Genomic DNA, 21,879 nt, shown 5'->3' with positions numbered 1-21,879 from the left:
AGAATGCTGAAAGTGTAAGCTCTTCATGAATTGTGGATTTCTTTCAGCGAACTCCGTACACGAATTCTGTTACTTGCATTTCTCTTTCATGCTGTGTAGTCTTCAGCATCACTAATTTCAGCATCAGACCAAACGATATCGGAGCCGAGCACTCATTGGCCAATTATTGATGCTTTTAAACCCCACTATTGAAGATCGAAAACTTGGGCTCTTGTTACTCTAATTGGCCATGGTCTAAGTCGAGCTAAAGGGAAAAAACGGACTCGCCTCTGTCATTCTTCAACGCATCACCAATTTAGTATCGACATCACCAGCTCCAACGCAACTCAACGCCTTCATGAACTCACGAGATAAGAAACCGACGTATCGTTAATCAGACTTACCAAAAACCGAGTCCCACAGGCTAGCCTCCATCGCCTCTCGCTCGAGTCTGGATGCGCGTGTGCACATATTAAACTCTCGATCTTTCGGCTTCTGAGCCACCTTTTCTCTCCACGACGACTCGATTACTAACGTCAAGCTGGCAATTATAATGCAGCCGCGGGCGACCGGTCAAATAGCGAGGAAATCGACCCGATGGCTCCGAAATAGCCCTAATTTTGGCTATACACGACTCTTCGCTTCGGCAGTGCCTCCGACAGAACAGAAGAAACCAGAGGCCGTACCCCCAGAACTCGGCAGTGCGCCATCACGGCCATGGCAAAGCTCTAGTATCCAAGCCGGATCGGTCACACCTACATCAACAAGCCCTTCGTCGCAATTCTACGTCCCCTCGGTCGTCATTCCAGCTGAAGCAGCGAAATCTGGACCCGTACATAAAATTCATATCCTGGGCGAAGATGTAAGATCGAGATTCATCGCCCACGCTCTATGTAGTGTTTATGATTCCGTTGAGACGGTGCCATTTCGCGAGATGCCCAAGTCAAGATATCGAAATGTCGAAAAGGTTCAACCTGAACGAACGAGGAAGAATGCATATGTCGAGAAGAATGCAGCCATGCCCGAGGACGATGTTGTACCTCAATCTGACCGCTCGCACATCGATGAGTTGATAGTTACCGGCCGTGGCTTTGAAGCTGTCAAGGCGATCGTCTCAGTCAAAGATCGGATCGACGATAAAACATCGATTTGTCTTCTCAACGACGGCATGGGAGTTCTCGAGCGGGTCCGCGAGGAAATTTTTGACGGAACCCAGCCTGAGCCCAACTTTTACTTGGGTCATATGTCCCACGCGCTCGGTTTCAACCGGAACAGGGATTCTGTTAAGCAGTTCAAGAGTGGGCGAACAGTCTTCACCAAGGCCGATCCGGTACTGAATGCGGAGAAGGAGCTTTACATCCCCGCTGAGCAGCAGCCTAGTATGATGCATTCTTTGAGAAGGGTCAAAGAGCTCAACACAACCTTCAGTACTTATGAGCACTGGCTAAGATTCAAACTACCTTCCATTATGTTCACGGCTGCTGTTGAGCCCGTCTGCGTGCTCCTTGACCTCCCATACCAAGGTCTGTTGGAAAATCGAAATGCTCAAAAGATGATGAATCAGCTTCTGGGGGAAATGGCTCTAGTGACGGAGAACATGCCCGAGGTCCAAGACTCACCCGACCTCATAAAGTTCCTCCGCGGAGAAGGCCTCAAGAAGTTCTGCTACCGCCGTATTACTGGCAAGAGCAACGCCCCAAGTGATCTGCTGACACGCATCAACAAGGGTCTACAAACAGATATAAACTATCAGAACGGATACTTCTTGAAGCGGGCTAGGATTCTCGGCATAGACACACCGACAAATCAACTGATGGTTCAAATGATTAAGGCCCGACGTATTGAACAACAGCAAAAGTTGCGGTCTATCATTCCAGTCCAGGAGGCATCGCCAAGCGATGTTAGGAAGAAGACTCAGCAGCGCATGCTGAAAAATGGCCTTCTTTTGTAGAATAGGGTATTAACGAATTGCATATTTGGCGCTTGGGGCATTCTATATATGGTTGGAGATTTTCACATTAGCACTTGAACTATTCGAACTAAAGACACTCAACAACTCCCTCAGTTAACAGAATATGTGACACCAAATCAACAGTATCATGATGTTTAATGTGTTGCTTGATTTTGCTTACGTAACCCAAGTGCCCCTCCGACGATGTGCAAAGCAACCCCGCGGCGTCAGGCTGATCTCGCGACTTACCAAATCGTTAAAGAACGTCACGTATCAAGATCATGGATGACGCAGAGTTAGAACAGGTAGCTCACTTTTGTGGATTTTATCGGGAGTCCATCACTGATGTTCTTCGCAGTTACGAAAAGCTCGTCTGGAGCAACTGAAGGCCGAAGCTGGTGGCAGTGGAGGCGGTTCTTCTGGTCAGGAACAACAACAGCAGCGCCAGTCAGTTGTCTCGATCCATACCGTACGACATTGACTTACTGACCTTGAATAGGCAACAGCAAAATGATGCTCGCCAACACATCCTCAACCAGATCCTCCATCCCGAAGCCGCCGACCGTCTAGGTCGTATCCGACTTGTGAAAGAGGAGCGTGCCGCCGATATCGAGAACCGACTTATCACGCTTGCACAAACCGGCCAACTTCGACAGAAGGTCACTGAAGCACAACTCAAGGAGCTTCTGAACGCTATGTCGGAGAGCAAGGAGGAGGAGAAGATTGTTGTGAGCAGACGCAAGGCGTGGGACGATGATGACGATTTGGATCTGTAAGAGGTGCTTGTGATACCATGAAATTGAAGATCAGAGCGAGGAAATAAGGCAAATTCGTGGGCGGGACCTGCTTTTCTGTCTCGAGTGAAAGGAAACAAAATGAATGTGATGGCTCGGTGCAGAATCTGGGAGGTCTTCCTCAGACGTTGAGGGTAACATCTGGGTTTTCTACTCGTACGATTTGATGATGTGCATGATTCAATTGACTTCACAGGTCGGGAATCCTGGCGCAGTAATTTTGGCCTCAATAATAACGCTAATTGGCAATCCTAAATTTGACCTTTGATACAGTAGAGTACAAGTATTACACGAGAAGTCGGATGGAAGAAAACCAGCAGAGAACTATAGTCCTTGCTCTCTCAGCTCTTTGAGTCTCTTCTTCTCTTCCCTCTCCCTCTTTCGAATGTCTCTCATATCGGGCGGCTGCTCAATACCCAGCTCTTTTCTCAAGTCACTAACGTCATCCTCAAGTCTCTCTTCCCAGAATACATTGATGACCTCTTTGCTCCGTGCCCCGTTCTTCAGAGCCCAGGGAAGATATATCGAGGCGAATCGCTGTCTCTCGCTCCTCTTCATGGTAGCAGCCGCAAAGATACTCAATCCCGTCATGGGAAGTAAAGTATTCGCAAACTCAAAAGCCTTGAGAGCAACCTCACCCTCGCGCACAATGGGCAGACCAGTCAAAGCGTGATAGAAGTCATGACACTCGCGGTATCGCTGCATGACATATGCGCACTCTTCGTCGTCGATGTACCGCACTGTAGCTCGGGTATCGGGGGAGACGCCTTCGCGATCGAGCCACCCTACGTAGGCGCGACCAACGGAGTTTTCGGGTAGTGCGCGCAGAGCTTCGAGGGAGAGGGTTTTGGAAGAAATCCGAGGTCGAACTCGGAGGATACGACGGCCGGTTGGATCGGCGAGCATGACGTCGCGCAGGCGGTAGATAAAGTAGGGTGTGGCAGTGGCTTCGCCGGTAGCAGCGATGAGATCTACGGGGGGTCAGCTAGGGAAACAAGAGGACTTCGCAAGAAACCATGCCACATACCATGACGATAGGGATCGAAAAACGACATGACGCTGGCTCCAATGGCCAGCCCAGCCCGCTCAACTCTCGTTAGAGGAACATGGCCTGGGTAATTTGGTGGGGGGCGGTTTAAGCTTGTGAAGCTCCTCGGTGACGAAGACGAGCAGGATGCACAAGATGTTGCCCGTATCAATGTGCTAACATTCCGGGCAGATCCAATTGACCTTAGTTTAGGAAGTGCGCTCTCCATTTGGGCTCGTTATCTGAGGATGATGGCAGTGGTTCGATGTTTAAGCTCTGGTGATGATCTAACAGGTTAGGCCATGACTCAGCTTCAAGAATTACCGAGAGACCAGAACGAATCAGCGCTGAAGTTTCTTGGGTGGAACTGTATATTCAATTTGATTTAGTTCGACGGAAATAACCGAGTTTGTGTAGGTCCTATTAATATCTCGGTAAGTCGATGGAAATAATGAATGAACGTCTAGTTAGGCTTACAATGTCTGGTGTTGGGTGATATCTTGGCTCTGCACTGTAACCAGGCTCGATCACAACCCTTGAAGCAAAGGTAAAAACTACGAGAAGATAATCGGATCATTGAAGGTTTCATACTGATTGTGTAATTGAAATGAGATATACGAGGGTTTTTGTACTAGAACTACCTTATCCAGCCCAAGTCGCACTGGTGATGAATTGAATCACTCCGTACTCCCCCTCTCCTCTTCTCCGCACCCATAGACCCTTTTTCCCGATTCGCCAGCCCCCAAGTTCAGCAGCTTCATTCACTTCATAACCTCGCGCCTCCGGCCCCGGTGGCATCTTCATGTGGATTTGTTTTAAGCCCGGCGGGAGTTGTTCATACGTGAGCATGTTGCAAACTAGCTCCTCCGTCTGTCTGACTCTGTACAAGTCACACGAACAACCCGCAACCTCTGCTTCAATGGTGAGACTCTCCAAGGACTGAGGAAGGGCGTCGTGTATCGTTATGTCCTTCTTTGTATCATCATCTATGGGCCCAACAAAGTTGAGCCTGCCAATGGATAGATGTTTCAGAACCGTCAGTTCCTTGAGAGGTCCGATGAAGTTAAACGGATCGGCGATGTGAGGATCCCACATTGGTTTCGTGATTGAAAGCTCGACCAAATTCCGCCCATGCTCTCTGAGAACGATGCCAAAGTCCTCAAAATTGTGTGTGGGATCTTTCACGTCTCCAAAGCCTGTGAGGGCCATATTGAGATGGGTAAGGCTTCTGCACTTCTCCAAAATGCGTTTGAGGGACATGGGCTGTAATATGCAGTTGTCAAGGTCGAGCCTTGTCAGGTTGCTGGGCGCCTTGCCCCAATTCAATCTCATACAGGTACAGTGCCACACTGCAAAGCCGTCAAGTCTCAGGGCCTTGACACATGGATGGTTTAGAATGCCACTGAATGTTCTCCCCCGTATTGGCGAGCCCAGGTTGTCGTCATAGGATCTGAGAGTTACCGACTCGAGATGCCGGAAAAAGAAGATGTTGGGGATACCTTTATAGCTCGGACTTTCTTCGTTGGTCTCAAAACCATAACAGCCGTAGTCTTCGTCACTTTCGAATGTACCATTCAAAAGAAACGGCGTGGATTTTAGGTCGGTAATGGTCAGCTCGAGGTGTCTCAGATCTGGCATGAGAAGCAAGAGAAGCACTCGCAAACTTCTGTATGGCCGTTTGTATATTCTGGATTCCAACTCGTGCTGTATGACAGACCTGAGACCTGGGGGGATTCTATCACGATCAGGTGATAAGGAAAATTTCAGGAAATACTTGGTCAGGAAGCGGAGGAAGTTTGGAGGCGCCATGGGATCATATCTCTGGGAGCAGAACTTCCTGGTGGTGAGACCTCGCTTAGGATCCCGTTGCAGGCCTCTTGCAAACTGCAGCCATTTCTCATCAGCGTCGTCTTCGAGGAGAAAAATGTTTCGGTAGAGATAGAACTCCGCAATCACCCAGAATCGTTTGCAAACGCGGCTCAGAGACAAGAGTGCAGAGTATGAGGATTTGGTATCCCATCCGCCTTCCACATCCTCGCACTCAATCATGGAAAATATGTGAGCTAAAATCTCATTGGGCACGCACAGCAGCATGGTGATGGTGATTGAGGTGGTGATTGGGGCGGAATAGAATAAGGGCAGAGAAGATGAGATGCCAATGGCATCGGAGGGGATCAGGCTGCCAGCTCGTACTTAAGTACAAAAGGTACTTTTGTGAGGTACTTATGTTGTGTAACCCACGATAGGTAGGGTATCCTCAAGAGTAACATGATATGCACGAGCAGGCTGTGGCTTGAATCAAGACTATTGTCGTAGTCTGGAATGATACCTTGCAGGTTTGCCAATTAAAACCCTTTCTGCTCCGTCTCAAGTTGTCTCTTTTCTCAGCTGAAATAAGTCAGTATATTCACACCGAGTACTAGTATGTAGGTGATGTAATGCATCTGTCACACAACAGTCTGTTTGGTTTTCCTCAAACTGATCATCTCTTTCTAAGCCATAGTTTCATTATATCATTAGGTAGGTAGGGTGAACCAATCTCCATTCTATTCTCCGCGTACTAATTCCATCCTCCGAGAAAATGGCTCTCTGGCAAACGAGCGCCGTAGTTGTGCCTCGTTCTTGACACTCCAGCCCTCAACTTGAGTGAAGTTAGTGAGCCTGTCGTCCTGGCCGTCCATATAACAATTATATACAACTTCCTGTAGCTTAGGCAATTGATTGTTGTTGAGTAAGCGAACCACTCGGTCGTCGTTCGCAGCAGACTTTGTTCCCAGAGTGTCGCTATTTGCCAGCCCATACTCATCCACAAAATGCATTTCAAACGTCTCAATTGATCCAGGCAAGACTTCCGGTAGTGGGATTGCGTCCTCGCATACACCGACAAGCACAAATACTGGAGCTGAAAGGTGACGGAGGCGCTTAAGTCCTTTTAGAGAGCCAATCTTGCCTTGGGCGTACTCTTCGCAGTCGTAAAATCTCAACCTTAAGCTGACAAGATCTTGTCCAAACTCTCTGAGAACGCTTCCAAAGTTGTGCAGGTTCACCTTCAAATCCACTGCCTTTACGTCGTAGCAATCTGTAAGATCCAGGTCCAAGTACTGTAAGGCCTTGCATCGAGAAAGATTGTACTGTAGGAAGGCGGGTCTGATCACACAGCCGTCGATTGTCAAACTCTGTAGCCCGCTCTGAAAGTCTGGAACCACGGGATGACTAATAGTGAAGGTGGGTGCGAAAGGTGATAGGAAGAGTCGCTTGATGTTGGGAAGGAGTAGTAAAGATTCCGTGCTACAATTGTCCGAATCTTCTAGCATGGTCTGTATTGGCGACCAGTGAACTTCTTCCAGCTGACCGAGGTAGTTCGCAACTAATTCTGGTCGATCTTCAGTGCCAGGTTGGGGAGTCCTCATCTTCCCCCCTAGGATCCAGGTCAGTGCCTTGGAGTTTGTCCGGGGGTCTGTCAATACGACCATCCGAAGGTTTGGCATGAGGGTCAGAAGCAAACATGTCCCAGCTTCAGTGGCAGAGTATCTTTCTATGTCTTCCTTCAGCAAGTCTCGGAGTTGAGTAGGTTCAACGCGTTCAATGCTTGATGGCCAAAACTCACTGTTGACCAAGGGAGTTTTCCAGTTTCCTGAGGAACTCAGATCGATTGCACGGATTTCTGACCTGAGCTCTGAGTTTAAGAGGAGCGTACGGGCGAGTAAACACATCTTTGTATTATTCTGTTGGCCGTATAATGTTCCACTCGAGATGGTATGATACAGATTTCGCCTGGCCAATTTGTAGAACCGACGGCTGACAAGACACAGTGATTTAAGAGTTGGAATATGAGTGTCTTTGGGGAATGGATACAGGCCATGATCTGATCCATCATCTACATCTATGGTATCCTCAAAGTTGGAGAATACAAGGTCCCAAATCTCATTACACAAAAATGGAAGCATCTTTGTGCTAGAAGCTGCATTAGTCTTCGGTATTCTCCTCCTCTTCCCAAGCGAGACTTACATGTGATGAGCGGTTTTATTGTAGCGGGGTTTCGAGTCATGGAAGATCGAGGGAGCAGAATTAACAGCAACGAAAAGACCGTCTTGCCAAAGCCTTCTATAACCCCCGAGAAAGAAGCTTTTGTGAGCTTCATAACTCTTGGCGATTACCTGAAGCATGGTTCGAAAGTTGGATGCGCATGTGTTGGGTCAAATCTGAGAGCTAAGAGCTTATTTGCCAACTGTAAATATTCTCCTATGCTGTGTCGTAAGTGAAGCTAGGTAATTCTGCAGTCAAACTTCGGGAACGACATACATACTCGAGAGAACTCACAAATGGCTGGAAGACAACCAGTATATTAGCTAATAAAGTCTCACCCCACGTCAGTATGAGGTAGATATGGCTGGCGCTCTTTAGAACGCATTTGTTGCCATCTAGAGATACTCAAAAATCCAGGCTAAGTCATGGGCCATCAGGTACTATCTAAACCGTTAAAGTTATGTGTATTTATAAATACTTTTCGCTTATCGTGAGCTAATTAACCTAATCGTGTTCTAACTTCATTGTGTTACTGGGTCTCATACGAACGCTTATTCTGTGGAGCACGGCAAAAGAGCCAGACACTTTTGCACAGGAGACATCTAATTCCAAAGGAAGGTATTAAAGGAAGGATATCTAGTTCATTATTAGTCTTGAGTTTTATCTCTTATCTTACACGCAATCAAAGAACATCATTATAATACCTCCACAGCATGAGGCCAAGTTCAGTGAGGTCTGTACAGCAACGCTCCAAGCTACGAAGTCAAGATCTCTACACCAGTTGAACATCAACTTTGCATGAATAGTCAGTTGTAATATTGAACCATTCGGGTCAGTCAATAGCGGTATTTTGTTGCTCGATTCAACGAGTCGAGTTTCTCATAAGCGATCGTCTCAAAGCGTATATCTTCGTTATCTATTCGTTGGCTGTTCGTCTGCGCTGAAAAGCTCTTGAGTTGCTCTAGGACAAAAGCATATCTAGTTACTTATCCTCAACCTCTCTTGAAATGAATTTCTACCTGCCTCTGTTGGAAAATATGGAGAGTTTCTTTGGTCAAAATGGAGTTTATAGTAATGACATGTGCCTATAGGCTTCAACTGAACCTGCGTGCTTCTACCGCCATAAACTCCTAGGGAAGTCAAAGGCTCTTGGTGTCTTCTTTAATTCCACAAGTAGTAACCTTCTCGAAAATGTTTCTCTGTCATTGACTACATGTCTCTCTTCCCTTACAGGGGCAACACTCTGGCACTTAATACTAGCCGATAAAAAGAGCAGTTTGAACTTAGAAGGCCCACTTCCACAAGATCAAGCATTTAAAATCAGCCCGAGTTAACATTATCACGTCAATCCTATCACCAGATTACTAAACAGAATGCACTCTTTCCTACATGTTATCATGAACGTTTATCACTGATGAGTATAAGCGATAGGGTTGGTGAGCGTCAACAATGTAACTTGTGACTGAAGTTGAAACAAAATGTCAAATCAGTCACTGAGGCCGTTCTTCTGAAGGGAATCTGTCAAATTATTTACACAAATTAGATGACTCAGTAAACCCTTAATAGAAATGAAGTTTCCTTTGATAAGCTAGAAACATAAGGCTTCTCGTTACTATTTCATCAACTGGCTCTATATGAAGTGTCCCAACCTGAACATCACTTGTTCCACTTGCTCTTCTTCTTCTTCTTCTTCTCCGCAGCCTTTCTCTCTCGTTCATTTCTGGCTTCCTCCGCTTCATCCTTTCCCCGACAATAGGGGCATGAGGAATGGTGCTTCAGCGACCACGCGTCACCACAATTACGACAGACCTCCAAGTGCTCCTGCTTCACACAACGAGTTCTGGCAGTTGTGTGACACACAGGGCTGCTGCTGTCAGTCTCCGTAGCTAGGTGTTAGGTATATTATTTCCAAGAGAGTGACTTACCAATGATGTGTCGAGCTTCCGCTTCCTAACATGATGACAGCTTCGGTAAACAGTTACTTTCAAGTAAATTGAAACGGTTGGTATGGTGTAAAGAGTTGATGGTTTGCTACAACTGTTCGAGTTTGAGTGAGTAAAGACTTTCAGGAATCGTCTCAAGGGGTCATTCTTATATTACACGATCTGTCATTACTTCTTTGTTCGTCAAAGGTTATATTCAGCTAGTCCAATACTCTACCGAGCTCCATTGTCCATGAAGGGCACCCCTTACGATGCCTTTGTTTGTGGCCATGCTTCTTTCAAGCTACCTGTGAAGCGATGACGGGCTTACCAAACAGCAGTCCCAGGTTCTCTTTCAACTCTTCCCAGTCCTCCCCGTCATAATAATCGTCTCCAATATCATAGAAAATGCCTAAAGCCTCTTTTCTGTCGACATCTAGGGCAACCTCGACAAACTTGCGAAGAATATCCCTCCTGTTCATCCTGTTGAGAACCGCGAGCCATACTGCTTCTGTGATGTGGGAGTGTTCGGTCAGAGCCCAGTCCCCTTTCCATGAAAGAGCTTTACCAAGTTCTTTGTTGTAGTGGTCCCGATAACGTTGAAGTGTATCCGGGGAGTCCTCAGTGTCCATGGCGGGCCAGCCATACATCAATGGGTCCCAGTCCCTTGTGATCCAACCTGGATAGCTAGCATACCCCTGATGAGGCGGCATGGTTTGGCACAGATCCCAATCGATGATGCCAGTCACATCTCCTTTGTCGTCCACCAAAATATTCTGGGAGTCAAAGTCGGGTGGGCACAGAACAAAGCGGGAGTGGGAATCCAGATCGGGCCAGAGAGTCAGGAGGGTCTTTGTTAGCTTGTTGTCAGCACGATCCCACGCAGTCCTTTCTTCTTTAGTATCCATGTGGCAGGCAAGATACTCCACTGCTGAGAAGTACGTGCGACCAGCTTTGACTTGCACGCTGCCATCATCTTGCTCGTCCCAATCTAAAACAGGTCCCAGAAATATGCTACCATCTTCTGCCTGCATGATCGAACCAATCTTATCGAAGCTCATAGATGAGAATTTGGCCATGATGTTAGCAAGACTAGTCAAAATATTGAGACGAACTTCTTCTCGCTCCTCAGCGTTGATCGAGTCTTTGAACCAAACACGAGATGCAGTCTCTCCGGCCAAAAAGCTCATGCAAATGAATGGCGCACCAACTTCATTGTCGTTGGTTGGGTCCCAACTATACACCTCAGGTACAGGAGCACCGGTTTGTTGTCGAATGAAACACATGGTCGCAACTTGCGATGCAAGGGCATCTTCTGCTGTCTTTGTCATTCCAGCGCCCCAACCTGTGGCGGGAACCCTAATCACTAGCTTGAGGGTTTCCAACTGGACAATGTGAACGATGTTGAAGGAACCACTGAGTCGGTTCACGAGTGTTGCGTTTTCTGCAGAAACATGAAGGACATCCTTGGCGATTCGAGAGGCGAGAGCTATGAGTGACTCCGCAGTGATGTTTGCAAGAGGACCAAAGACCTCAGGGTCAATCTCTGGAACCTCTTCTGAGCCTCCATCTGAGCCGTCGTCTGAGCCGTCGTTTGTGCAGATATCTGTCAGGTCGTCTGAGTTGATTTCCGAGTCAGTGCCAGTCCATTCATCCGACATATAATCCTCTGGGGCCGACATATTGGCGAAGTGAGATAAATTGAGCTTTTGGAGTACTGTTGATTGACAATGAAACGTATGGGATTGCTAGAGCCCGTTGAGTTGAAGTTGACGGTTGTTGGGTCTATGAGTTCGGTATTTATAGATCAAAAGCCATTCGGTCACTTCACACCATGTGGTGATCTGGAACGAACAAGCAACAAGTATTCATTGGCCCAGAGCATGTGACGCTTTTGAACATTTCCTTTGTTCTACGTTCTTTAGCTTGAACCTGGCTGAACTCGAGTCCCATTGCCCAGCACAGACACTAAATCATGTTTGCCTCGGAGCTTGAGCAATCAGCCTTGGCAAAGGTGACCAATTGAGACGGCGTTTCGAACCAACAACTTCACTTAGGTAATAAAGAAACATGCAATTAGCTAACAAATTCACATCTTAGTGATTGTCTTGGGCTTCACTGGATGAAGCTACCTTTGTAGTATAGGGGAAACTCAAGAACAGACCAAGTCATTGGTGCTCCAATGCAGGCCTCCAGGTGATAGGGAGAGGGGGTAAGCATGACAATTGCAATCAAAATGAAGCAACAGCACGCCAGATCCATGTTACTGTCATGCTTTTTCTTATCCAAATACTCTCCTATGTTGGTTCTTATAGTGAAAATGGTAAAATTAAGAGATAGACATAGCGTGCCAGGCCAGTAACTCAGAAACAAACTAACTACTTAGGTATACAATACATAAGGATTTTATTAATCCCTGTAGAGGGGGAATTTATATAAATCTAAGCTAGGGCTAAAGCTATAATATTATAGCCTATTTAATTTAACTTTTTTATGTTTTTTTAAATATTTTTATTTTATATTTATAATTATAATTTAATATTAAATAGTAATAATTATAATAAAGTTTATATAATTTAATTATTTATAATTAATTTAAAAGTTAAAATACCTATTTAATAATATATAAAATAAAGCTAAAGATATTAAAGTAAAATAATAAAATAAAATATATATTTTTAATATAATATAATATAAGATATTATATATTATATTAAAAAGAAATATAATAATCTTAATATTAAATTTTAATAAATTATATAATATTTTTTAAAGTTTATAAGTTAGCCTTAAAAGATATATTTAAGTATCTCTAAAATCTAATATAATTTAAATATTTATTACCCCTTAGCAGGCAAAGCTTTACTAAGTTAATATTATTATAGTTAGCTGCCTTAATTATAGCCTAAACCTAGCTGCATATAACCTAGCTAGAGAGCCTTACTTACTCTTTAGCTGGCCCTAATCTTCTTCTTATAGCCTACTTTAAAGATCTTTTGCCAACCCCTATAGCATACTTAAATTATCCACTGCGCAGTAAGTAATCCGATCTGACTTCTTATACCTTCTAATTATAACTACTAATAGTATTACAGCTATACTATAATAATACCTATTAAAAAAAGCCTATAAATATATAATCCTAATAAGCCTTATCTAATAAAAGGCCATAATATAATTAATATAATTAAAGAAGCTCTTATATAAAATAAGAAGGGCAAGGGCAATATCCTTTATATAAAGGCTATAGAAATCAGAGATGCCTAGGATTATAAGGATAATATTAGCCATATTAGGCTAGTGCTCTTTAGTTATAAGATCCTCCTGCTTATATGGCCTTATTATAAGCTAATTAATAGAGGCTTCCTTAATCTTAAGATAGAGGAACTTAATAGGCTAAAGAGGAAGCTAGTTAGAGGGGTAAATCCAAGCCGGAAGGAGAGGAAATTTATTAAGGCCCTTCGCCTAGGCGGCTTATATAATAAGTGGCTTAAGGCTATCCAAGGGCAGGCCAAGAGGGTACTGGAGAAGATCGAGCCCCTGTGAAGACGAGGGGGATGGCGTGCCACGATGTGGATGGGAGAGGGGTAATCGCGGGGTTCTGCAGAGAAATAGGAAGAAAATATATTGAGTTTTGTGTGAGTTTAGTTACCTAAAGTCAAAGACCTGAAGTCATGACGTCAGCATCGGCGGCATAAAGAGGGTTAAATAGGTCATGGGATATAGCATGTGATAGATTTAACAGATCAGCCAAATATCAGTGCACTATTAATATAAACAGGGCATATTATATAATATATAGATATTATATAACTTTAACCTCTTAAAGGTCAGATCCCTAATCTTAGTCTCTAAATTTAATAATCTTAACCTTAGAATATTATACCTAACTATATATATAAATCTTATCTACTAATAAGTAAGCCTTATTAGTAGCTAAGTGTTATACATCCGGCATATTATTAGATCCAGCCTTATCCATCCAAGTATTATAACACCTTGCCCATCTGAAAAATAGGGCGAATTTTTTTGGGCTAATTAGAAGGTCAGAAAATTGCCTCTTTAGGAAAGGTTGCGTGTGTATGAATCCCACAGCAAGTGAATATGATTTGGTATTGAGCTATTTTGTTTACCCTTGCCTCAAGATGGATACTGAAGCGCAGACAGGGGGTTAAAGAGGGACCCTACTATAGCTGTAGCAGCGCTTGAAGAGTTTCCTTGCCGCTTCCAAGGTACCAGGAACTGAATTGGTACTGTGATGATAGATTCGAATAGGAAACCGATAACCCATGTTGTGCATCTCGTTCCGCTTTGTAATCGCATCTTGATGTATTGCGAGTTCCGAGCATATACACTTCTTCAGCGTGTAAGCTGCAATATCAACGCCTGTATCTCAACATGTTGCAGCTGTAGCAACCGCAATAAGCTCCTCGGAAACAGTAGAATTTACTCAAATTTCTCATCATAATGCCCCCCATGCCCTTCAGCGCCGCCGAGAGCGATGCTCCGACGGCCTAGTGCCGCCTTGTCCGGTCATGTCGTCTCTGATTGGTCTTCTGGGTCGTCGGCGGCATGTATAAGCCTCAAGCTCCGAGCACGTCATTGAGAGCTAAAACCACGACCCCATTGTTTTTTTCCTCTTTTCGAGGACGAGGATACGTTCAGAAGATGAGGATTGGGTGCATTGGCCGATTTCGTCCGTTTTGCCCATGGAAACGCAATTTTTTCTCCCCTTACTCGCTGCATCATACACACCCCCTCCGGTCCAATTGACCCCAGTAATGAAGGACGGGGAGAGGGGACAAATCATGACAGGGTGGATGTGGTAGTCGTACTCTCGTAGTGGATGGGCTTAAAGATCGAGGTACTTTTCTATATCCCGCTGGGTAGTCGATTTAAAATCAAAGCACATCCTTCTCTCCTACTATTCATTCTCATTCTTCTCGTCCTCTGTTTCTGGTCTGTTCGTCGTTGTCTTTCTCCGAGTAACACCTGTGCAATCGTTGACCCCCACGATTGCGTGCTCCAACTTCTGTTTTCTTTTACAAAACCCCGAGAAACGACTCGGTTTTTGACATTCTCCTTCATCCTCCTCCCTCCTCAACACCACAAAAACTTCACATCACAATGGCCAACACTCCTCACGGTGGTGTCCTTAAGGACCTCTTCGCTCGCGATCTGCCTCGCCAGGCCGAGCTCGAGGCTGAGTCTCAGAAGCTCCCTGCTCTTACTCTCAGCGAGCGACACCTTTGCGATCTTGAGCTGATCCTCAACGGTGGCTTCTCTCCTCTCGAAGGTATGCGCCTCTTGTTTTATTCGAGACGGTCTTTTGCTTCCCCCGCTGTGATGATGGGGGGTTGACTTCGGTGCCCCGCCCCCGCATCTTCCGGCTTCGGCGGGCGCTTTGCTCCGGCGGCGATTCTATCATGAGTGAGAAAGAGTAGCGATTGACTGGTCGTTTCATAGGTTTCTTGACTGAAAAGGACTACAATGGGTAGGTTGAATTGTAAAATCACTCAATTGCTTCGTCGATGAGCTAACAGAGTCTTGTAGCGTCGTTGAGAACAACCGTCTCGCTGACGGCGCCCTCTTCTCCATGCCTATCAACCTCGATGTTGACCAGGCCCAGATCGACCAGCTCGGTATCAAGGCTGGTGCTCGCATCACTCTCCGCGATTTCCGTGACGACCGAAACCTTGCTATCCTGACTGTCGAGGATGTCTACCGACCTGACAAGTACGTGATGATGCCGACTCTCACTTCCATGGGGCATTGGTGCTAAAACGGACACAACAGGGTCAACGAGGCCAAGAAGGTCTTCGGCAGCGACGATGACACTCACCCCGGTGTCAAGTACCTCTTTGACACCGCTAAGGAGTTCTACATTGGTGGTAAGCTTGAGGCTATTAACCGTCTCGAGCACTACGATTTCCTCGACCTCCGATGTAAGTCACTGTGAGCAACTGAGACGCGACATGAGACTAATAACCACCAGTCACTCCCTCTGAGCTCCGCGCTCACTTCAACAAGCTCGGCTGGCAAAAGGTCGTCGCTTTCCAGACCCGAAACCCCATGCACCGAGCTCACCGTGAGTTGACGGTCCGCGCCGCCCGCTCCCAGCAGGCCAACGTCCTGATCCAGCCCGTCGTCGGTCTCACCAAGCCCGGTGACATTGACCACTTCACCCGTGTCCGTGTCTACAAGGCTCTCCTGCCCCGATACCCCAACGGCATGGCTGCCCTCGCTCTTCTGCCCCTTGCCATGCGAATGGGTGGTCCCCGTGAGGCTCTCTGGCACGCCATTATCCGAAAGAACCACGGTGCTACCCACTTCATCGTTGGCCGTGACCACGCCGGTCCTGGTAAGAACAAGCAGGGCAAGGACCACTACGGTCCTTATGATGCTCAGGTCCTCGTCCAAGAGCACCAGGAGGAGCTTGGTATCAAGATGGTCGAGTTCCAGGCCATGATCTACCTCCCCGACTCCGACGAGTACCTCCCCATCAACGAGATCCCCGAGGGCACTCGCACCCTCAACATCTCCGGTACTGAGCTCCGACACCGTCTCCGAACCGGCAAGGAGATCCCCGAGTGGTTCTCCTACCCCGAGGTCGTCAAGGTTCTTCGCGAGGAGAACCCTCTCCCTGCCGAGAAGGGTTTCACTGTCTTCATGACTGGTTACCAGAACAGCGGAAAGGACCAAATCGCTCGTGCTCTTCAGGCTACACTCAACCAGGGTGGTGGTCGCCCCGTGTCCATGCTTCTCGGTGAGAACGTGCGACACGAGCTCTCTCCTGAGCTTGGCTTCACCCGCAAGGACCGTGACCTCAACATCCAGCGCATTGCCTTTGTTGCCTCTGAGCTGACCAAGGCTGGTGCCGCTGTCATCGCCGCTCCTATTGCTCCTTTCGAGGAGGCTCGTAAGGCTGCCCGCGACCTCGTTGAGAAGTCCGGACCCTTCTTCCTTGTCCACGTTGCTACTCCTCTCGAGTTCTGTGAGAAGACTGACCGCAAGGGTGTCTATGCTGCTGCTCGCCGTGGTGATATCAAGAACTTCACCGGTGTCGATGACCCCTATGAGGCCCCTGCCAAGCCCGACCTCGTTGTCGACCTCGAGAAGCAGAACGTCCGATCCATTGTGCACCAGATTGTCCTGCTCCTCGAGAGCAACGGTCTCCTTGACCGCCTGTAAATGATGATTTTGGACGAATTATCTCGGGATACAGCCGAGGGAGATACCCGCAAGCTACAACTACCTACGGCTTCAATGCGCATGGGTGGCGTGGCTAAAAGCAGCGTCGCGATATGAACATTTATTATACCGCTCGCTCTACGAAAATTTGCAAATAACAGCGCAAGTGATAAACGGAATTGGCGTTAATTTGAATGAGACGGATGGTGAAAAGAAGCGCGAACGTGGTGAATTAATTACACAACGTTCCTGGATCAATTAGACGACGAAGATGTACCGGCATAGATTAGGATCGATACAATGAAGATCATGATGAAACTATTTTCAGAAGCGAGCATATGCAAGTGATACGTGGGCTGCGTACTCGGCGGCCTATCACGAATGATAGTGTGACGGTTGTCAGTTGTGTTAGGCTGTGAATGGATGTTGCAGGAACCCGTGACAGTTTGAGCGCTTAATCAATCGTTGGTTGAAGGATTGGGCAGCACCGCTAAGAATTGAGTGAGAATATGGGCCGTTAAGATGGAGATTGATGCGTGGCAGCTGTGGATGGAGATGAGATATTATTTCTAAGTCATGTGAATCTAGTCTAGCATAGGCACCGTTTTGCATTATTCAAGGAATGATATTAACGCAAAGGCCTCTGTCACACATTCTCATGTTCTAAATGTGGCTTCCATATGCTTCTACCAGGGGGTGACAGGCGGTTAAGATGTTGAAGGTGGTTGGTCGTCATTCACTCTGTGCCCAGCCTCCAACCTCGCATCTACAGCACGCCCCTGTAAATCTCTTTTAATGTGTGTGGCCGTGCTCGGCTTCGCTTTTGTTCAACAAAGTTGGGCTCCACAACAGAATTTGGGGAACGGCCGGGCCACGGGAGACGGGATAAACGGGAGCTTCCATGATCGGGCTGTGTAGAGTGAAGATTGCGTATGCGTTTGTGTGTTTGTGGTGGCTCTGTCAATGACGAGAAATTGAAATTGGTGGTGATTTGCTTGTGGTTTTTTACTGGTTTTGGTGTCGAAGCCTCTACAGGTTGACATCATCTTTGTAAGATCCCTACTTTACAGTTTCAGTTGATCACCGCCGTTGAATTTACTCCCCAGCGAAAGTCCAAGCTTTCCGATCCCCTATTAAACGAATTTTTAAATCGCAGGCTGGGGAGCTAATAAGCGACTCTAAATCAGGAAGCATTGAGTTAATCACCCGCATCTGATTACAGCCGTGCTTCTGACGGTGAGAAGCAGGACGAAGGAAAGGAATGAACCAAAGTGAATGTCTTGAGGGTCTTTCTGTCCTGCCTTAGTGCCTGATTCTTTCTCCCGGAACCTGACCTGAGACCTGGGCTGCAGGGAATGAACCAACCAAGCCGAGCCTGACACTGCGCTTGGCTTGCTTCCATTCAATGCGCCTCACCTAACACACTTCTACAGCCAGTACAACCATCCCCTCTTCACGACTCTCCTTTGCTTTGCTGTAACCAAACTCGCCCAACATTACCACCATTCTCACTTTGGCAGCCTGAATCTCACTTTGCTTGATCCTCGCTTTTTTCCTTGTCATACCGCGATATCATTATCGACTCCTCCTTGCGCCCACTATTCTTGACCGCTTTCTTGAACTGAACACCCTTGGAATTATCGACGACAACCACGAATAACCACGAAATCACTATCCGCCATACGATACTCTTACCACATCTCCATGGTCCACCATGTCCTCCAAGGACCACGACCTCGAGGTCCCAGCCGATGAGCGGCCGCGCGAAAAGCCAAGACGCTCCAAATCCGAACGAAAGGATCACAAAGATCGCGACCGAGATCATGATCGAGAAAAGCATAAGGACCCCGACCGCGAGCGTCGCCGACATCGCACCTCACGATCTTCTAGAAGCAAGCTCAGTGAGGTGAGCGACACCGTTTCTCACACATCTAGTCGCCGTCACCGTCACCGTAGGGAAAGGGACAGTGACGAGCACACCCACCGTCATCACCGCGCAGCTTCGACCAGTGACTTGGCTAGCTCAGACATGGCCAGGACGTCAACAGCTGCTACCTCTATACTTTCTGATCGCATCTCAATGCCTTACCCGTCTTTCAGCAAGGCACACAGTAAGGAGGCCATCGTTAGCCGCGACTCCCTGTCTCTCCCTCGCCAACGTAGTCCCAAACCGTCTACTCCTGAACCTACAGATGCTCCAATCACCGAAGATTCGAGATCCCGCAAGGGTTCTGACAGCGGCAAGCCAGATGTGCCGCTCAGTCCACCCCGAACTGATCTGGATGCGGACAAAACAGCAGTGAACGAGGAAACACCGGAGGATCCAGCCAAAGAAGAATATCCAAAAGAGGAAGCCCCCGAAAATGAAACGCCAAAGGTTGAGACACCTAGAGAGGAAACCCCAAGGATCCGAACGCCTACAGAAGAACCCCCAGCATCCGAGGCTGGTCTTGAACAGCCAAAATCAAGAGTGTCAAGTCTATCTCGCTCGGCATCACGAAACGAGGAGCGCTCCCGTGTGAGTCGTCGGTCCGGAGTCTCAAGCCAAGCTACCTACGTCAAGTCTTCATCGCGCCGCTCTGGCGACAAGATTCGCCGTTCTGATTCCCGGGCATCCAGTTCTTCTCATCGCTCTATCCACCGAACATCATCTACTCGAAGTCACAGGAGGTATGATGTCGATGGAGCATCTTCCCCTTCAAGCGCTCAGGATTCATCTCCCAGGACACCAACCCAGGCCCCATTCCCTCATGGATACCCGGATGCCAAGCCTGAGACTCCCTCAGTCATCGACGTCCAAGACGTCGATTCAAATCTGCATTCGAAGACAGCAACACCTGCGTCTGCTTTTGGTGCTGCTCCTCCCCCTCCACCTCCTCCTCCCCCTCCTGCGCTCGATGTTCACGATATGCCGCGAGTCGACTATTTGCTCCAGAACGGTGGCCTGGCTTACACAGCCCCTAAGAACTTCCTTTCTGTTTTACCCCGTCAGAATGGGAACCGACCTTCAAACCCTCCTCTAGTCGGTACAGACACCCTGTTTGCTCCCTTCCATAATCTATTAGACCAGTACAACACAGTACTCAGCAAGCAGGGTTCTATTGCTGTCGCTACTGGGCACCGTTCTGTTGCTCGCAGGCTGTTGGACCGCCTCGAAAATGTCTTTTCTCGCGACCTGCCTCCTCATGGTTGCACTTGCATCATGTGCGATAACCCTCATGAGATTCACGATGGTCTCAACTGGGGTGATGTGTTAGAGTGGGTGAGCGGTCGAATTGACCTCCCGCAGTGGCCGCCCTTTGATCTTGCCGAAGTTGGCACCAAAGCTGCTGAAATCTCCGGCGACAAACCTCCTCGACCTCAGTCGCCTGTCCAGCTGGACCCTGATATTGCGGAGGAATTTAGGGAGCACTATCTCCGTCAGTCGAAGAAAGTTCGCTCTGCTGTCGACCGATGGCTATCCAACACTGGAGAAACACCAGTGCCACCTCCCCAAGATGTCGACGACGAGACATTGTCCTTTGCTATTCTCACAAACCTTGACCCCGAGGACCGCCCTTACTTTAACGCGATCATGACCGGCTCGAAGGAGCTGAAGTCGTCAGTTCGTGCTCCTACACCTGGTCATCGACCACGAACAGATTTTCTCATTAAGACCGGCCTGGCCCTGCAGCGGCTATATAGATTGCAGCAAGTGCCACGAGACGCTGAATCGGCTACGTATCTGGTTAAGAACCCGCATACGCATGATCTCCTCGTTGCACTTTCCAACATCAACAATTCAGAGTGGGAGATTCTCATTTCTGGTCGCTTCGACGGCTTCCTCTGGTCAGGAGCTGATGATGATGTGCCACAAACTCCTCACAATGAATCGCGCGGACCGACCCCCGCTAGTGCCTATTACAATACACGAACGATGAGCCCCGGACCTAGAGCTTCATCGTCGTTCAGTTCGAGAAACACGACTCCTTTTTCGGTCTACTCACGAGGTACAACACCAGCCTCATTCGTCAGTGTCAACACTACAGGGATGCCCGGAAGTCGACAGGCCGTCTCGAACGATGAGGAGATGGAAATGGCAGCCATTGCAGAAATTGAACGAGAGATCTATAAGGGAATGGAGACTCTGGAGGATGCCTTCGAGAAGTTGCACAAGAAGGCTGAAGTTGTCCGGAATGCACTACGCCAGCGAGGAGCTGCTTTGATGCAGAACTTGCAGAACCGCCGTCGTATTGACGTGCTGTCCGGCCCCAACTCTGGAAATTCCCAAGCTTCGGGCTATGAGCGCCCGGCTTGGGCTGGCGAAAGCGATCGTGATCCGGGAAGTGACGATGACTGGGCATTTGATGATGTCGACATCATGCCTGATGATTCGGCCAGTAACATCAGTAGTTCACGACACCGACGACCTAAGAGGCGTACGGAGCGACGAACACCTGCCCCGATCAACGAAGAGGATGAGGATTAAGCGTCAGACTACGATACCCAGAACTCCATGGCATGATGGGGGAGGATTATACGAATGACGACAGAAACGTTTGAAGGGAGCGCATCTTTTCCAGTATAGAGATCTCAAAAACCAGTCCAATGTCAATTGTCACGAGAATTTGTTTGATTCACCAACGATTTGTGAGAGCACCTCAAGATGTTTGAGATTGACTGTCAGATACCACACATGTTTTCCCAACGTTGGAAAATGGGGACTACGCTATACCTCGAAGATGGTTGAGGAGGTTTATTTTTGCTTTGCTTTTATTCATTCTTGCTCTGTTGTTTTTACTGCCTTGTTCTACGGTGGGAAAAGAAAGACCGCAAAGGTCTATCATGAAGAAAATGAAACGTCACTCACTGATGGTGACGAACTTGTCAAAGTTTGTTCAGAGCTGGGGTTTTCTGGCCCAGATCTGAGGTAGTTGTCGGATCCTTGTTCAGTTGTTGATGGATGTGTCAATAGGAAGGGAGAGGTTTTGAGCTTGAAGGATGCTTGGG

General features: G+C 47.5%; 8 protein-coding genes across 8 annotated transcripts; 4 read left to right on the top strand and 4 right to left on the bottom strand.

Annotated features, from left to right (window-relative positions):
- Positions 1 to 230: 230 nt before the first annotated feature.
- On the top strand, positions 231 to 2,059 carry FOBCDRAFT_225460 (ketopantoate reductase PanE/ApbA C terminal-domain-containing protein). The gene has a single exon (XM_059609690.1). It carries the CDS (start codon positions 533 to 535, stop codon positions 1,928 to 1,930), a length of 1,398 nt encoding a protein of 465 aa, XP_059467347.1. The 5' UTR covers positions 231 to 532; the 3' UTR covers positions 1,931 to 2,059.
- A 118-nt stretch (positions 2,060 to 2,177) lies between these two features.
- Positions 2,178 to 2,984, top strand: FOBCDRAFT_225459 (PDCD5-related protein). The gene is made up of 3 exons (XM_031186982.3): positions 2,178 to 2,235; positions 2,289 to 2,377; positions 2,430 to 2,984. Exons 1-3 carry the CDS (start codon positions 2,212 to 2,214, stop codon positions 2,704 to 2,706), a joined length of 390 nt encoding a protein of 129 aa, XP_031038117.3. The 5' UTR covers positions 2,178 to 2,211; the 3' UTR covers positions 2,707 to 2,984.
- On the bottom strand, positions 2,985 to 4,057 carry FOBCDRAFT_184796 (coenzyme Q biosynthesis protein Coq4-domain-containing protein). The gene is made up of 2 exons (XM_031186983.3): positions 3,752 to 4,057; positions 2,985 to 3,695 (listed from the first exon to the last, which is right to left on the bottom strand). Exons 1-2 carry the CDS (start codon positions 3,978 to 3,980, stop codon positions 3,049 to 3,051), a joined length of 876 nt encoding a protein of 291 aa, XP_031038118.2. The 5' UTR covers positions 3,981 to 4,057; the 3' UTR covers positions 2,985 to 3,048.
- A 188-nt stretch (positions 4,058 to 4,245) lies between these two features.
- FOBCDRAFT_225457 (uncharacterized protein) lies at positions 4,246 to 5,917 on the bottom strand. The gene has a single exon (XM_031186984.3). The coding sequence runs from the start codon at positions 5,843 to 5,845 to the stop codon at positions 4,394 to 4,396; it is 1,452 nt and encodes a 483-aa protein (XP_031038119.2). The 5' UTR covers positions 5,846 to 5,917; the 3' UTR covers positions 4,246 to 4,393.
- Positions 5,918 to 6,297: 380 nt separating this feature from the next.
- FOBCDRAFT_137091 (uncharacterized protein) lies at positions 6,298 to 7,917 on the bottom strand (the record flags this gene model as incomplete). Its single annotated transcript, XM_031186985.3, has 2 exons — positions 6,298 to 7,705; positions 7,760 to 7,917. The coding sequence occupies 2 exons, from the start codon at positions 7,915 to 7,917 to the stop codon at positions 6,298 to 6,300; spliced, it is 1,566 nt and encodes a 521-aa protein (XP_031038120.3).
- A 1,516-nt stretch (positions 7,918 to 9,433) lies between these two features.
- Positions 9,434 to 11,477, bottom strand: FOBCDRAFT_261755 (kinase-like domain-containing protein; the record flags this gene model as incomplete). The annotated part of the gene is made up of 3 exons (XM_059611283.1): positions 10,031 to 11,477; positions 9,703 to 9,727; positions 9,434 to 9,647 (listed from the first exon to the last, which is right to left on the bottom strand). Exons 1-3 carry the CDS (start codon positions 11,379 to 11,381, stop codon positions 9,434 to 9,436), a joined length of 1,590 nt encoding a protein of 529 aa, XP_059467346.1. The 5' UTR covers positions 11,382 to 11,477.
- A 3,111-nt stretch (positions 11,478 to 14,588) lies between these two features.
- FOBCDRAFT_40447 (uncharacterized protein) lies at positions 14,589 to 17,233 on the top strand. The gene is made up of 5 exons (XM_031186999.3): positions 14,589 to 14,995; positions 15,166 to 15,193; positions 15,253 to 15,435; positions 15,496 to 15,644; positions 15,695 to 17,233. The coding sequence occupies exons 1-5, from the start codon at positions 14,827 to 14,829 to the stop codon at positions 16,888 to 16,890; spliced, it is 1,725 nt and encodes a 574-aa protein (XP_031038134.1). The 5' UTR covers positions 14,589 to 14,826; the 3' UTR covers positions 16,891 to 17,233.
- Positions 17,234 to 18,264: 1,031 nt separating this feature from the next.
- Positions 18,265 to 21,485, top strand: FOBCDRAFT_40438 (uncharacterized protein). The gene has a single exon (XM_031186998.3). It carries the CDS (start codon positions 18,605 to 18,607, stop codon positions 21,356 to 21,358), a length of 2,754 nt encoding a protein of 917 aa, XP_031038133.2. The 5' UTR covers positions 18,265 to 18,604; the 3' UTR covers positions 21,359 to 21,485.
- The last annotated feature ends 394 nt before the right edge of the window (positions 21,486 to 21,879 follow it).

This window comes from Fusarium oxysporum, chromosome VI (assembly GCF_013085055.1).
Source record: "Fusarium oxysporum Fo47 chromosome VI, complete sequence".
NCBI lineage: Eukaryota > Fungi > Ascomycota > Sordariomycetes > Hypocreales > Nectriaceae > Fusarium > Fusarium oxysporum.
Note: the sequence above shows the minus strand (reverse complement) of the source record. Positions and strands in the feature narration are given on the sequence as shown.